General features: G+C 51.2%; 1 protein-coding gene across 7 annotated transcripts in view; it reads right to left on the bottom strand.

Annotated features, from left to right (window-relative positions):
• PPFIA1 (PTPRF interacting protein alpha 1) overlaps positions 1 to 16,470 on the bottom strand; it is a 77,875-nt gene extending 61,405 nt beyond the window's left edge. For 3 of the 7 annotated variants that reach the window (XM_043924218.1, XM_043924204.1, XM_043924197.1), the window contains exons 1-2: positions 16,231 to 16,469; positions 14,758 to 15,021 (exon numbers count right to left, since the gene is read on the bottom strand). In XM_043924218.1, coding sequence (XP_043780153.1) covers positions 14,758 to 15,021 — 264 coding nt within the window. In that variant the 5' untranslated portion in view covers positions 16,231 to 16,469. Of the gene's footprint in view, positions 1 to 14,757; positions 15,022 to 16,230 lie in introns of all 7 variants that reach the window. The other 4 variants (XM_043924228.1, XM_043924212.1, XM_043924231.1 and 1 more) reach the window with 3 other exon arrangements.
• Positions 16,471 to 16,738: the final 268 nt, after the last annotated feature.

Below are 16,738 nucleotides of genomic sequence, written 5' to 3' on the forward strand. Positions count from 1 at the left end.
CTCACAAAACCTCCATCGGCACTCATGGCGGGAACCACACCCCCCATCCAAGTGTGCCAGGACGCTCCCCGCCGGCGGCTGAAGGACTCAGATTTGGCCCGGGAGAGGGACGTCTGTGCCCAGCATCACCCCTCACTCCTTTGGCCCAGCCACGGCCAGCCGTCGACCCGGCCCTCCACCACAGAAAAGGGCGGTGCAGGAACCAGAGAACACAGTCACGGGGCCAGAGGGAGCGGAAACCGCCCAGGGCTTCCCCCTCAGCCCCAGACCCCCGGGGGCGGTGGCCGTGGCGCAGGAGGCCCCTCGGAGACCCTCCAGAGACCGGCTTCTGTCCAGGACGCTTTGCGCTCAGGGGCGAGTTCCCCCTTACTCTACAGAGAAGCGACCGGAGGTTCCAGGAGGTGACCCGGGGACGGAAGCAGAGCGGAAGGTGCGGGAGGGCTCTGCCGCGACCGCAGTCACGTCACCGGTGAGACAGAGGACGGGCTGCTCGTCCCACCACGCGCGCCGCTCCAGGGCCACAGCCCCCGCCTCCTTCCCTGCCGCAGCGGCCCGTCGGGTGTAGCGGGGGGGCGAGCAGGAGCCTCACCAGGCGCCGACAGCCGGCTGGGCGACACACGAGCTCCGGGGCTGCGGGCACGCGCTGCAGGAAGGCTTGTCTGCAGAACGCGATGAGGGACAGCGGACAAACTCTACAGAGAAACAGAAACGTCTAGACCCTAACCGTCTAATTCACCAAGGGAGAGAGCCGCAGGAAGCATCAGACAGAATCAGACGACACATCTAAGGAGAGCTGACCTCAAAGATTCTGGGCATTAGAGGAACCAAAGGCCAGCATCAGGAAATCACCATGTTTGCGCCACGGGGCCCTGCCAGGCGCTGTGCTGAGCGCCAGGGCAGAACAGCAGGGGCGGCGGGCTCCCTGGGGACCACTGCAAGGCCCCGATTGCGGGCACTGCCTGGCCGCCCACAGGCAGGGCGTGTGTGGAGGGGCCGGGGCTGAGCCCACAGGGACACAGAGACGCTCGGCGGAAGAAGCAAACCCTGGCCCTCCCCAGACCAGCCCCGCAGGCCCTGGGGCACCCTGCCCACCCCATCTCCTCCTGTGGGAGAAGCCCTGGGGTCAGACTGCCTGGGGGCCAGCACTGTCCACCAGTGTGGTCTGCCAGCTCCCGGCGCCTCTTCATCTATAAAATGGAGTACCTAAACGCACCCTGCTTTCTATTAACAGTGCTGTTTGAAGTATACTCTGTAGTATCATTACGAGTCTTTGCTGAGGTAATTCATATAAAGAGGCTTAGAGGCTATTGTATATCACTTATAGTTGAAATTAAGGAGAAAAAAATAAAAAAGACACGGGAATTCCCTGGTGGGCCACTGGGTCAGACTCCAGGCTTCCACTGCAGAGGGCATGAGTGTCATCTGTGGTCCAGGAAACTAAGACCCCATGCCCTGCTTAGCACAGCCAAAAAAAAAGATACAAATGAACTTGTACACAAAACAGAAACAGACCCACAGACAAAGACAACAATCTCACGGTTACCAAGGGGAAGACTCCGGATGGGCAGATTGGGAGTCTGTGACTCACACACACACTAGTACATGAGAAACAGACAACCAACAAGGGCCTCAGAAGAGCATAGGGAACTCTGTCCCGTAGTTTTAATAACCTGTGTGGGAAAGAACCTGAAAAAGAATACACATGTGTATGTGTAACCCAATCATTCTGCTGTATGCCTAAATTAACAGAACACTGTAAATCAACTGTACTTCAATTCTTAAAGGGTCAGAGGCAGTAACTGTTGGCTATTTCTCACCTAATCTCCCTCAACATGCATCCACACAGCCCTTAGACAACGCCTAACCCACGGCAGACATTAAGAACGGCTAAATGAAAAGGAACAGTTACTGTCCCTCTGCTGAGAATGCTGAAGGCTCAACTCTGCGAGGTGACCAACGAAGGCGCCCAGGGAAGTCCCACCCACCGGGCCTGAGCAGGCTGCTTCCTGGGAAGTGCACCACCTTGACTCTGCCCTGGGTGGTGCACACGCGCGCACACGTGTGTGTGTGTGTGTGTGTGTGCGTGTGTGTGCGCGCGCGCGCACGCACGTGTGTTAATCCACCTGGACAGACAGGCCCAGGCCCGAGTGTCAGAGACCCATGCACATCTGCAGGCCTGCTGTAAACTCTTCCTCCAAGCCCCTGTCATCAGCTCGAGGACAGAGACGTGCTGCTTCTGTGTGAAACGCCTGCAGACAGCGCGGGCAGGGGTGAAAGGCCAGTTGGCCGACAGGCGGAGGGAAAGGAGCTGAGCCACAAAACAGCAAAATAAAACTCTACACAGACCTTCTTCAACCCTCTGCCCCAACTGGATTTCACATGCAGTCACAAATGAAGTCGTATTTTATGTTGTGATGTGCGTGAAAACAAATACCACATCAGACTATTCAAATGAATACTCAGACTACTGGAAACGCATCCCCAGCCATGTCGGTTTCCACTTTAGGGAAGACACCCTGACCTTACCTGGCATTCATGCTTCCCGTGAACCCCTTTACAGGTGGGGAGGAGAGCAGGGGCCCGGCTTCTAACAGCACCTTCTGGTTTTGAAAGAGATTAATGGCTCTGAATATCAATCAGTCTCAAGCAGAACTCAAACTTCTATAAAGATGACTGGACAGCTTTCGCATGCCACCGCCTGAAGTCGATGTTCCTGCCACTGTTGGCAAAGGCTTCAGATTATACAAGCAGGGCGGATAATTGGCCCACGTGCAAAGCAGAAAACCTTGGAAATTCAAGGGAGACTGCAAGTTCCCAAGTTCATTTCCAGAGCAAAATGAAACCTCCCCACAGAATAAGAATGAGACTCAGCTAGCCAGGAGTAAGAACTCCCTGGGTGGACCTTCCTTGCCAAGGACCCATGATCCAAGCTGCCAAACTCAGCCAAGAGCTCACTTTCGGCCACAGGGAAAACCTACAAAGTGGAAACATTTTGTCCGCATCTCTAATTAGCAACAGCAGGCAACAAACCTTCACTGTCTCCTTTCGGAGAGCGAGGGGGATAGCGCTGCTCACGGCCCTGCTCAGGCAGAACCCAGGACAGCGCACGAGACAAGACGCGGCGCCTCGCCTGCAAAGGGCCAGTGGGACCGGAGACGCCCGCCGCCTGAGGGTGCCTTTCCCTTCAACTCTGAATTCCGAACCAAGTAAACACTGCATGTATTTGAGAAACATTAACTCCAAAAGAAAAAGGCAAAGCCTAAAATTAAGAATAAACAAAAACAAATGAACCTAACTAACTGTATCAAACTTCACTGTGTGGTTCACGTAGCTTTAAAATCTGTTATTCTATCTATACATTCTCCAGATATGTTTATTCTAAGGCCCAAGTCAATTGCAAAGAAGCGCTAAGGCTTCACACAGTGGGGTGATTGTAACAGTGTGGTGATAAACGCTGAGGGCATGTCGTGTGTCACAGGACAAAGGGAATAACGCTGATGCCATGAGACGTCAGCTCGGTGTGAAATGAGGACAAACGCAAAGTAAGCGGGAAGGCTCCATTTTAACTTGTTAAGGAAATAACAACGTGAAATCCGGGGTTTTAGTAAATGGGTATTTCTATCTAGCTCTGTCCCCAGAAGGACCTGAGAGACGCTAACCCGTGACAATGAGCGTACCGGGGCCCGGAGCTGAGCCCTAAACCCCTCCCCACAGAAAGGAACCAGGGCTTCTCTGAGGGACGAGCCTAGATCTGAGGCAGGAGAAACAAAGTGTGGGCCTGGGACAGGTTTTGTGCCAGAAAACAAGGAAACGCTCAGAGACCAGGGGCCTTGGCCCAAGGCTGCAGGAGCCAATCCAAGGGGGTCAAGGTGCCCATCTCTGGAAAGATGATGATAGCAGACGAGCACGCCGGATAAACACCAAAGCCAGCGCCCACAGGGGCCGAGAGAGAAAGAACAGCGAGAGGTGCGCCCTAAGAGGCAAACCAGTGAATAAACGGAGGACTGAGCGTCGAGAAATCTCCACTCTGCAACTCTGAACGTAAGAAGTGAGGTGGCAGGAACACCAAGTGGTCGCTAGGGCCCTCGGAGGTCCCCGAGGAGCAGCAGGAAGTGCAGAGTCAGAGGGGTCTGAAATCACCGCCTCCACCCAGCGAGCCCACCCTCCGCCACGAGAGCGGGACCACTAGAAACCACTCCGTCCCGAAGCGAAGCCAAAAGCGGGAGCAGGGAGGTAAGGCTGGGAGGCCAGGAGGAGCCACTAACCCTGTGGAGCTGGAGCTACACGTTATTTTTACTTTAAGGACTGTTTCCTCAGTGGAAATAAAACTGCTGCCGGAATACGAGCATTTTTGAGGAGTTTTATACACAGGGCAGAGCTGGTTCTTTAGAAGAGTTAGTTGCCAGATTTCTTAGCAGGACGTAAGAGTTAGCAAGCAGAGAACAGGGTCAGAAGAATGGCCTCCTCTGAGAGAACGAACATACTCACAAAGGAAAAAACATCTGATGTGAGGACGACCTCTAACCCAGCGCGGCTGGGGCGGAATCGGGGTGGGGACCTCCTTGGGTCAACCTGTGTGTGAAGACAGGGCCCAGATCTCACCAGCGGACCCCGGAGGCGGCTCCAAGAGTCAGGAAATCACAGGCCCGCAGTCCACCCACAGGAGGCGGGCCGTGTGCGCCAGGCCAGGACCTGGGAGAGCGCACGTCTCCCGGACCTGGACCCCAGTCCGGCACAAGGGCTCCGTGGGAACGGGGGGGGGGGGGGCGGGGCTCAGGCCACCATCAGAGGTGCAGAGAGGGGAGGGGCCGCCAAAAGGCCGGCGGGTGAGTGTGGGGTGCGGGTGAGTGTGGGGTGCGGGAGGAGGGGGGCCGTGCCCACAGCCCAGGGCCACCGTCGCACAGGACCCTGCGAGGTCACTGGGTCACAGTCGAGCCCAACAGTATAAAGGGCTTCAGAAACCACCCCCACTAGGAGTGAGCACGTCTCCTAGGGGGCTTCTGCCCCCTCCTCCCCCCAAACGCGCCGCAGTGAGGCCGCTGAAAGGGCACCCCTGAACTCAGGGCGTCCCCAGAGCCCGCCCGGGCGAGGAGCGCTCTCCGCAACAGCTGCCCCTCACTCGGACCCCAAGCTCGGTCCTCCCTGACTGACCCCCTCGTTCGACCCACCTCGCTCCAGGCACTGAAAACGAACCCACAGTGGGGACAGGGGTTCATTCAACCTGCTGCGAACTCGCCCTTCTCACTTCAACCCTGGGCTGCCGACAACTCTGCCCCGTGGGGGGTTCAGGGGTGGCCCTGCCTCGAGCCGCGACAGGGCCCCCGAGGCGCCCACCCCTCCCCTGGCCCCCCTCCCACCCTCGCGGCTCTCCACTCCCCGGGCGCAGCTGCCCTGCTCCTGGCTCAGCCCGACCTCTGCCGTCACTGGAGGACCTCAGTCCCGAGGGGGCCTGGGGTCCTATATGCACCCAAATCAGCAATCACAGACTCTGGGACAGACAGAGTACAGTCTGGGATCACACCCGCAATTCACCCTGAACACGTTCTCTTTTTTTGGCTTTACCTACTGGAGTTATCTGAGATGTCTTTTTAAAACCTCGACTGTTGCCTTCAAAAAGACTGTAAAATCACTGCGCTCAACCTTAAGAAAAAAAAAATCTTCATCTTCAACCTTAAAGTGAAACTGGAGGGAAGACTAAAAGCACTCATTTTTTTCAAACTGAAGAAGAAAACCCTCATGTGACCATGTCACAGAATACAGGTCCCGGAATCCCTCAGCCTTCTCCACCACCAGCAGCCCGTCACCACATGGCCGCCCTGGGCCGGCAGGGGTGGAGGAAGAGGGGGGACCAGCTCCTCTGTCCCCAGGCCGAGTGGCCACGTGCTCCACCTTCTTCCCAAGTTCAAGTGGCACTGAAACAGCCCGGGCAAGCTGGGGATTCTGATCAGAAACACAACCATGGGTGCTACGCAAGGAGCCCTGGCTCTTGTGTTCTCCTGGATCAAACACAGATGATGAGCAGAATCACTGTGACTGTTACACGTGGCTTCCTTTGGTGGCGCAGATGGTAAAGACTCTCCTGCAATGCAGGATCCCTGGGTCGGGAGGATCCCCTGGAGAAGGAAATGGCAACCCACTTCAGTAATCTTGCCTGGAGAACTCCATGAACAGAGGAGCCTGGTGGGCCGCAGTCCATGGGGTTGCAAAGAGTCAGGCACGACTGAGCGACTATCACTCACACTCACTCAAGTGTGGCTTCAGAGGAGAGAAGACACCCAGGGCTTCCCCACTCCCAGTCACAGACGCACGCAGTTCTAGGTCAGCCTACCAAGAGCTAGAAAAGCTCAGGACATCTTAAAAGAGGTCCTCAGGCAGCCACAACCTAAGACTGCAAACAGAAGGGAAGGCAGTCGGAGGCTGAGGGCCGCGCCTGCCCTCGGGGCATCTGAGCAAAGCCGACTGTGGGGAGAAGAGGCAGCGGACGAGTCAAGCAGAGGGACTGGCTAACACAGCTCTGGATGGTGCCTTGGGCTGGGAAGACAAAAGTTTGAGTGCAGGCCTGACAAGTCAGGCTGGACGTTAGAGACCAAGCTCCCCAAGAAAAGGGAGGCACAGAAAACGTGCCCAACACTGCCCAAACCGGCTGAGCGCTGAGTCTCAGTCACCTCGTGTGCTCAGGAGACAGGGGCTTCAGGGCCTGCCGAGGAGGGGCCCTGGGAGCACCCCAGGCTTCCAGATGGAGACGCTGGAGAGCTCCTCCCTGGGGTCGGGGGAAAGGTGGGTGAAGGCTGCTGAGACTGAGCTTACAAGGACCCCCCAGCCTCAAGTCACTAAGGCCCTGAGTAAACAGAGAGCTCTGTCTCCACTGGAGGTCTGCGTCAGAGGAAACTGGAGAAGACAGCATCACTCAGAACCTCTATGGTTTTCCATACATAATGTCCGACATGCAATCAAAAAAGCAAAAAAGGGTGTAACAACAAACAGGACCAAGAGAAAAAGAACTGAAACAGATCCAGAGGTATCAGAGGTATACCAGCATATCAGAGGTATGCTAGAGGTATCAGATGCAAACTTCACCTGTTCAAAAATATACTTGACAAAAAGAAACATTTCTGAGAATCAAAACGGATTCTAGAACTTTAAAATTACAGTGACTTAATTTAAGAACTCGGTCACTGGGCTTAACATCAAACTGGACGTAGCTGAAGAGAGGAACAGTGAACTGAAGGATGGATTGGTTAAAAAAAAATAAGAGGGAAAAAAGTATAGAATATATCGAAGGCGTCTGCTGTTAAAGTACGTTGTTAAAAACTATAAATGGGGCCCCTCACGGTGGAGAGAAAGGGGAATAAGACAGAAAGGGGAATAAGAAATGCCTACAGGGATGGAAACTAAAGAGCCTCTTAATGAAAGTGAAAGAGAAGAGTGAAAAGGTTGGTATAAAACTCAACATTAAAAAATGAAGATCATGGCATCCGGTCGCATCACTTCATGGCAAATAAATGGGGAAACAATGGAAACAGTAACAGACTTTATTTTCTTGGGCTCCAAAATTACTGCAGATGGTGAAATTAAAAGATGCTTGCTCCTTGGAAGGAAAGCTATGACAAACCTAGACAGCATATTAAAAAGCAGAGACATTACTTTGCTGACATAGGTCCATTTAGTCAAAGCTATGGTTTTTCCAGTAGTCATGTATGGATGTGAGAGTTGGCCCATGAAGAAGGCTGAACGCCGAAGAATTGCTGCTTTTGAACTGTGGTGTTGAAGAAGACTCTTGAGAGTCCCCTGGACTGCAAGGAGATCCAACCAGTCCATCCCAAAGGAGATCAGTCCTGGGTGTTCACTGGAAGGACTGATGCTGAAGCTCCAATACTTTGGCCACCTCATGCGAAGAACTGACTCACTAGAAAAGAATCTCATGCTGGGGAAGATTGAAGGCAGGAGGAGAAGGGCACGACAGAGGATGAGATGGTTGGATGGCATCACCGACTCGATGGACATGAGCTTGAGCAGGCTCCAGGAGTTGGTGATGGACAGGGAGGCCTGGCGTGCTGCAGTCCGTGGGGTCACAAAGGGTCAGACATGGAGCGGCTGAACTGACTGACAGGGATGGGGGCAAGAGCTGGCTCAAGAATCAGACCATTGACTCAAAAACGAAAACCACACACTGGTTTCAGCAGCTCTGTGGGTGCCTAAGACAAGAAGAAAATGTCAACATGCTCAGAAGGAAAAAGGTGTGGCTTTTAATGGCACAGTAACACTGAGAGCTGACTTTTCAAGAACAAGGAAGTCAGGAGATAATGGACTGGCATCTGTAAAATGCTGCAAAACCTGGAATTCCACCAACCTGGAATTCTACACCCAACAAAAACACTCTTCCAAAGTGAAAGCAAAACAAAGAATTTTAGGGAAAATGGAAATGAGACAACTCATCACCCAAAGACATGAACTAAAAAAAATATTACGGCAGTTCTTTGGGAAAAAGAAAAGTAGTCTCTGAAAGAAATATAAAAAACAAGACCAACACTGAGGTAACTGTGAGGGTAAATATTAACTCTGCAAAACAATGATGATAACGCCAAAAATATACCTAAAATTTTAAAGTGTAACAGTGACAAAGAGGGAACAGGAGTGTCAGGGAGGCAGTAGAAGTACTCAGCTAGACTCAAATGCAAGACACGCGCTGCATCTGCGAATGTGCTCCCAACAGCCTGAAGGAGGAGTGCACATCTAGAGAAACACTTCATGTCCTAACAGAAGGCAAGAGGAAAGGACACCGGACAGGGCGGGCAGACAGAAAACAAACAGGAACGTGGCGTCTACGCACTGAGGTATCAAAACTACAAGTAGAGCAAACACTCTCATTAAAAGACAAAAAGTGTCAAACTGATTAAAGTTAAAACTACACACTACTCACAGAGATACATGTGAAGATGGAAGACCACAGACAGGTGGAAGCAAAACGTACCCAGGCAAACAAGGACAGAAAACTGATGCGGCCATATCACTGTCCATAGCGTCTAAAGTGAGAAGCATGACTAGCGATAAAAACGAGCACCTCATACTGACACTAGCTAACCTAGCAAGAAGGCGAGGATGCTAAATTTGAATGTACCGAGTAACATCACCTTAAAATATCAATACACAAACACTGACAGAAACAGAAAAGGAGTAACAGCCAAGTTCATGATGCAGTGGGAGACGTTTAAGACACCTCTCTCATGGAACGGGGCTCCGGTAGGTAGTCACAGGCAGCCATGAAGTACCTGAAATGCGGCTGATTCCACAGCGAGACGTGCTGCAAGCATGAAACACCCTGGACTTTAAAGACTTAGTGTGAAAAAAAGAACGCAAAATATTTCATTAGGTTTTATCATGCTGATTACATACTGATATTTTGGATGTGTTAAATAAAATATGTTACAGTTAATTTCACCTATTTCTGCTTGATTCAATGTGGCTACCAGAATCTGAATTACATGATTAACAAACCTGATCTAATTGATACACATGGGACACTGCGTTCCCACTGATACACATTATTTTCAAGTGCCCAAGAACACGTAACAAAATGAACATATATTGGGCCATTAGGAAAGCTCGAATTATTCCAATGGACTGAAATAATGCAGGGTATGCTTAGGGGCTGCAACGGGCTGACAGTTTATGCGCCCTCAAACGTCACCCCGCACGTGGAGATGGCACTAGGAGGCAGGGGCTCTGGGAGGGGATCGGGGCAGGAGGCGACGGGCTGCTGTGCTGCGGACAGGGAGGAGAAGCGGGCAGTCTAGGAGCCGGAAACAGGCCTCACCAGACGTGGCCCCGGCTGGCACCTTCATCGTGGGACTTCCCAGCCTCCAGTGCTGAAGAAACAACTTTCTGCTGCTCACCAGCTAGTCTGCGGTATTTCTAACAGTAGCCCAGAAAGACTAAGTGGGGCTCTTCATGGAATCAGGCAGAAATCAACAAAGGGTAACTAGAAGGACCTCCCCAAACACTGGCGAGTTAAATGACAACTTCCTTAAGAACTTAATGAATAATTTTAAAAAACACAACGAAAATTAAAAAATACTTTTACATAAAAGATAAATGAACATTTGGCTTATTCAAATTTGTGGGATGCAGTGAACTGTGTTTAGAGAGTAACTTAAACACATATACTGGAAAAGAAGGAAGGCTATAAATCAATTAAGCCTCTATCCCAAGAAACCAGAAAAAAAGAATAGCAAATGAAACACAAGGCAGATAGGAAAAAAGGAGCAGAAAATACAGAAACAGAAAACAAATATGAAATTTTTTTAAAACACTAACTGGTAAAACTAGAGAGACTGATTAAGAAAAACAGACAAAGCACAAATCAGCAGTATCAAGGGTTTTTAAAAGGGGAGACAACACATCTTGCAGATAAGAAAGATAATATGAACCACAGTTCACTTACTAATTGGAGAGTCTGGTGGCCTCAATAAATTCCTAGCAGGGGGGAAATGCTTTACCTAAATAGACCCAAGAAGACATACAAAATCAGAAAATTTTATTTGCATGAAAAAAATTAAATCTGAAATTAAAAGCCTCCCCACAATGAAACCAACTGGTTTTGCCAACCAATTCTTCCAAAAATCTAGGAAAGAAAACCGCAGTCTCACAGGAACTCTCGGGGTAAACAAGGAACACTCTCCACCTTGTTTTATAAGACGAGCATAACTGTGATACTAAACCCAACAAGGAAAAGAAGTACAAGAAAGTAATATTACAGACTCTCAGTATAGATGAAATAATCTTAAGTAAAACACTAACAAAGTCCAACAAAAGGAGAATACATCGAGATCAAGTTGGGATTGTTTCAGAATCACAAAATTTTTTAAAAGTTAAATCACCACATAAAAGAAAAATCACCTGTTTCAAAATCGGCAGAAAATAAACTTAAGAAAATTTAATTTTAGTTCATGACTGAAAAAAAAACTCTTATTAAACTAACAGGCGAATTTACATATTTTGATTAAAATATCCACAAAAAAGCTAACATCATATGTGATGGTGAAATACTGAAAGCTCTTCCTCTGATAATGGGAAAGAGACAAGGATGCCTGTTCTCACCACTTCTGTTCACCACTGTGCTGGAGACCCTCGTCCGAACAGCAAGGCAGGAAAAGAAAAGGGTTATCACAGTTGGAAAGGGGGGGAAAAGCACTTACTTGCAGACATAATTGTGTATACATAAAAAAATACAAGAAGAATTATTTGAAATAAATGGATTCAGCAAGTGAATATAGAAAAATCAACTCTATCTCTACATATTAATAATTTATAATGGCATTGAAAATATCAGATATCTAATTAAATATGTACAAGACATACAGCAAACTATAAACTTATATACTGTGTTCAAGGATGATAAGAACAACATTAAAAAGATGTCATTTCTCCCACACTGGTCAACAAATTAAATTCAACCTTAATTAAAATCCCAGCATTTTCTAGGGAAAGATGGCCAAGTAGATTCTAAAATTTATCTGAAAATGCAAAGGGTCAAGATTACCCAAGGTAATATTGAATAAGGACTCAGCTGTAGGGTATAAATGACCAGATATGAAGACTAACTAAATCAATGGTAATTTAGACAGTGTGGCATTTGTGCAAAAAAGACAAGAAGATCAATGAAGCAGAGGAGAGTCAAAACAGACCCACAACTTTACAGTCACTTGATTTACAACAGAGATGACACTGGACAAAGGATAGTTTAAAAGAAAAGAAAATTACAGCTGGATACCCATACACTTAAAGGATAAAAAAAGGAATTGAGGCCCCTATCTCACACCATGAACAAATACCAATTTCAGATGGATTACAGATCCAACTGTAAAAGATAAACAATAAAGCTTTTACAAGATAGTACCTTCATGCAGCTTCATGTTAATATCTTTCAATGGCCACAAGTGCATTAAATATTACTGAAAAGACTGATGACCTGGGATACATTAAAATAAGACACTGTATTTTTTAAAGGACACCACTGAGAGAGTAAAGGCAAACACACTCAAGAAAGTAAAAAAAAAACCTGCCACACGTGCATGTACTCAGATTGTGTAAAAAGAACTCCTAAAATCAATAAGAAACAGTCCAACTGAAAAATGGGCAGAAGACAACTGTTTCATCAGAAAAGGTACACAAATGCCAAGAAACGCCCACAGAGAAGCAGGGGCTCTGCCTGCTTGTGGGGGGTGCGGTGCGGGAATGGACAGTTCCCACCCCCACAAGCTGCAACTGCTCGACAGCCCCAACAGCGACAACCAGAAACAAAGACAGCAAGGCGCGGACCCCCAGAGGCTCACACGGGGCGGGGCGCGGACCCCCAGGGGCTCACACGGGGCGGGGCAGGACACAGGCCACCCCCGGCAGTGCCACGCCTCTGAACACACCCAACAGAGATGCGTACACATCTGCACCAAAAAGCAAGAAAGAACAGCATCTGTAAAACCTCGAGACAACTCAGATACCCATGAACAACAGAAAGAATAAACCATGGGACATTCATGTGTGTGCTCAGTTGCTCAGTCACGTCCAACTCTCTGCGACCCCTTGGACTGTAGCCCACCAGGCGCCTCTGTCCATGGAATTTTCCAGGCAAGAATACTGGAGTGGGCTGCCATTTCCTTCTCCAGGAAACTTCCCCTACCTAGGGATCAAACCCGCGTCTCCTGGACTGGCACGTGGGTTCTTTACCACCGAGCCGTCTGGGAAGCCCTATGGTACACTCACACACTGGGTTACATAGCAGATGAGAACAAACAGACCTACGTGGATAGAGCTCACAAAGATAATGCTGAATGAAAGAATTACTTCCATTTACATAAAGTCAAGAACATGCCAAATTAATCAATGATGAAAAGGCTACGGTTAGCTCTGGGAGAGATACTGGGAGCGGGCGGGAGGGGCCCCTGGGCAGCCTGAGAATGTTCTTTTCTTGGCCTGGGCAGTAATTACAAGAGTGTGCTCACTGAGTGAAAAGTCACTGCAATGCACACTTACGATGTGTGAGTTTTTCTGACCCATGTTCTGTTACAGTAAAGTTTTTTTAAGTACATTGTTACTTCCTACATAATCTGGCAGGAGCTAATTCACACGCCTACCTGGTCACACAATGAGCCACCACACAGACTAGAAATGCCAAGAAAGGGCAGGATCCACGTAAGGCTTCCTTACTGCTTCCCGTGTTTCTCAAACGCTGGGCTCAGGTGCTCAGTGGGAGAGCGGTGACATCATCGCCTTCTTCACTCAACAAGGCATTTCCAGGCTACACCACGGAGCAGCAGCTGGAAACAGACCACTGAGCAACTGTCCCAATGCTGGCGTGGCCACCTCCGCTGCATGAGGCTGGACTTGACAAAAGTCCCGGCCCTTCCCTGTTTCGGCTCTGTGCTTATCCTTCCAAAAAACTACGCGTCCACGGATGCACCTCAAATTACAATAAGACAAATACGACTATGAAAAAACAAAAGAAAAACCCCAAAGTACTGAGAAGATTTACAAATGCTACAACGAAGTCCCAGTAAGGCACAACTTGGGCCATCCTTCAAAGCCTGTTGGCGGGGGTGGGGGGGGGGGGGGTTCAGCCCAAGTCGTGTCCAGCTCTTTGTGACCCTGTGGGCTGCAACACACCAGTCCTTCACTATCTCCTAGAGACAGTGGTGCTGATGATAAAGTTGGACCCAAACAAACCTGGTAATCTACAAGACTCAAACGCGAAAAAACTTCCTTGATTCTCACACCTGACAGAGAAGGAATGTTATATACCACTGACATCGAATTCTTGTTGCTAAAGAGGAAATCCAAATGTTTGGCTTATCAATCTTTCAGGAGACTTGACGAAAGCCAAGAAATGCATTAAGGCTAGTAATTATTCATTTACTAATTTACCACTGCAGACCCATCACGAGGAACGCACGCATGCTTATTCAGGTCTACCTGACACCAGCATAAAGGCACCTGTTATGAGTAAGTCAAACGGCACCTCCGCAGCCATAAACACCCAAGGAACCTTCGCGTCTCCCGCTATACTCTGCGCCACCCACCTCACAGTCTTCAGCTGACACCTCCCTGCACCTATCATTAGATCCTCACTCAGCGCCACAAGAAAAGGCCTGGAGACACGGCTCCAAACGCAGTACCCTTAGATGAAAAACCTTGCTGTGACTGTGAGCGTTATAATCTTCAGCTGCTAAAGAGAAAGTGCCGAAGGAACCCACCTTCAGTCTTCTACCCCCTGAAACAAACTTGACTTACAAAGCACCTGGCTGCTGAGAAAGGCAGACTGTAAATATATTCTTCCTGGGAGAGCCATTCCATTTGTCCAGGACACTGCATTAGGAAACTGGAAATACTTGATACAACCCATGGAGTCGCACGATTAGGAGGGGAAAGGCTTACGGCAACAAAACAGAAGGCACCACGGAGACTGGTTACTTGGTGGCCCTTTTTTCCAAAACTGTGCAGCGCTCCTCCAAATCTAGGCGGCTCCTTCTGCTGCCCCCCACAGAGAGACAAACAGGACGGATAAGGTGTCGTCACAGGACTTGACAGTACACCACAGTTTGCTCTAGCTAAGAAGTTTAATCCTTCAGGAACTTTATCTGTACGTGACTTACAAATAACAGAACCACCATTGTGCAAGTGATGATGGGACAATACACATCTAAAATAGCAGCATCCCCCGAAAAGGCCTTTAGACAAAAACCTGCAGGGGAAAGTCATCCATACCTGTGGAAGCGCGGTATTGAGCTGCCTCTGCAAGGAATCTCTTTCGTGACCAACCTCGTGCAGCTTCCCCTGGGTTAATGCCAGCGTTTCTTGGGTCTCTCTCAGCGTGTCGAGAAGACGGTCCCTCTCTTCCAGCATGGAGACCATCAGCTGCTCAAAATGTGAGTCTGTATCTGGCTGCGAGGGGGAGCTGGGCCCTTGGCTCCCACCGCCTCCCGGGGGGCCTTCTGCTTCACTGATGGTCGGCATCACCTCGCACATCATCTTGAAAAAAGACACCCAGACCACTGTCATCAGGCGCTTCTAAATGAAGGCTTCTACAAGGCTGTGACTTTCTAGCTATTTGGAGCTGATAAATGAAAGGCCTTGCTATTCCCAGATCTGACTGTTTGGCTCTGTAGAGAGAAGTACGCTGGGAAAATACACACAGGCCTATCCGAAGTGCAAGGCACACCCAAGATGAAGACATGAATACTGACAATAATCAGCGAAGGGGTAAAGACCAAACAGACTACCCCTCACATAAAGGACAAACCCTGTGGCATTTTGTTTGCAAAGCTGTACTTTCTGATTGTTGAAAAACAAGCGTGCTTCTGTAACCCGTTTTTTTTTTTTTCCCTCCTTATTTCCCGGTGGGGGGGGAGGGCAGGAGAGAGAAAGTCAAAACACTTGCCACCCAATCATGTTTCAGGAAAAAGCACAGAAGGAGCATACAGTCAGTAAAACTGACAAGTACAAAACCCATCAGGCATCTTACAGGAATGTGTGCAGTCAGCTCCGGGGAAGGACTGACTGGCTCCCCGAATTCTTGGGCTGGATTTGGTGAGTGCTAAACGGGAACTAGGCTCGTTAAGGGCTGCGGGCGGTGCTTTTGCAAAGGCTGCGATGGTTGGTCAGTCAACCTCACTTATGTAAGTTCACAGCCTCTTCCCCCCATCCCACTCCCCTCCCCCCAAAAATATTCCACGATGGAAACATAGCGGGTCGAGATGGAGGGATAGGAAGGGAGGAAAAGTGAAGGGTGAGATTCCGAGAGGCTCCTCTGTCTCAAATGTAATGACGGGGCGAGGGGCGGCGCTCCGGGCTCGGCGGACCCCCGGGACGGAGGTGCCCAGGGCCGCGCACCGCGCACCCGACGAGAACGACGCCTCTACCCGGCTCGCACCCGCGCCCCGGTGCGGCAGCAGCGGGGACCCCAGGGCGCTGGGGACCGGTCTCCAAGGAGTCCGGCCTGGCCCGTGGCTTCCTGTGGCTCCGAGTCCTCGTCCCCGCGCCCAGCGCTGGGTCACCTGGCGCTGGGGTCAGGGAGGTGTGTGTGTGGGGGGGGGGGGGCGCGCACGGCCCCGCGAGCCCGTCCGCCGGGGGTCCCCCCGGGCCGCGCCCCCCGCTCCCGGGGGCGCTGACACTAAGCAGCCGCGCGCCGCCCGGGGCCCCACTCCGCCCCGACCCTACCTCGGTGCCCCGCTGCCTTACCTTGCTCGCCGGCGGGAGCGGGCGAGGACGTTCCGCGGGCGGCTGCTCGCTCCAGGCGAGCTCCGGGCCCGACGAAGGCAGCCCGCAGCCCGCAGCCCGCCGCCCGCCGCCCGCCGCCCGCCCCGCGCACCGCGCCCCGCGGACCCGCGACCCCGCGCCCGCCGCCCCCAGTCACTGAGGCCGGCCCGCGGCCGGACACTGGCGGAGCGCAGGAGGAGCGGGCCCGGCGGCGCGTCGCCGGCGTCAACGTGCCCGACGTCGGGCGCGTCGGCGCAGCGTCAGCGCCGAGCGCCGCCGGCACGCCCCGCCCCGTCCCCCACCCCCGGAGAGGCGCGCGGGGGCGGCCGAGTGCGCAAGTGCCACCGCCTCCTCAGTGGGGCGGACTGGCCCCTCGGGCTCAGATTGGCTGGGTCCGGCCGGAGCCACGCCCAAAGCCCCGCCCCAAACCCCGTCCTCAAGCCACACTCCGAGCCCCGCCCCCCAAGCCCCGCCCGGGTGGGTGGGCCGC

Source organism: Cervus elaphus, chromosome 2, assembly GCF_910594005.1.
Source record: "Cervus elaphus chromosome 2, mCerEla1.1, whole genome shotgun sequence".
In the NCBI taxonomy this organism is placed as follows: domain Eukaryota; kingdom Metazoa; phylum Chordata; class Mammalia; order Artiodactyla; family Cervidae; genus Cervus; species Cervus elaphus.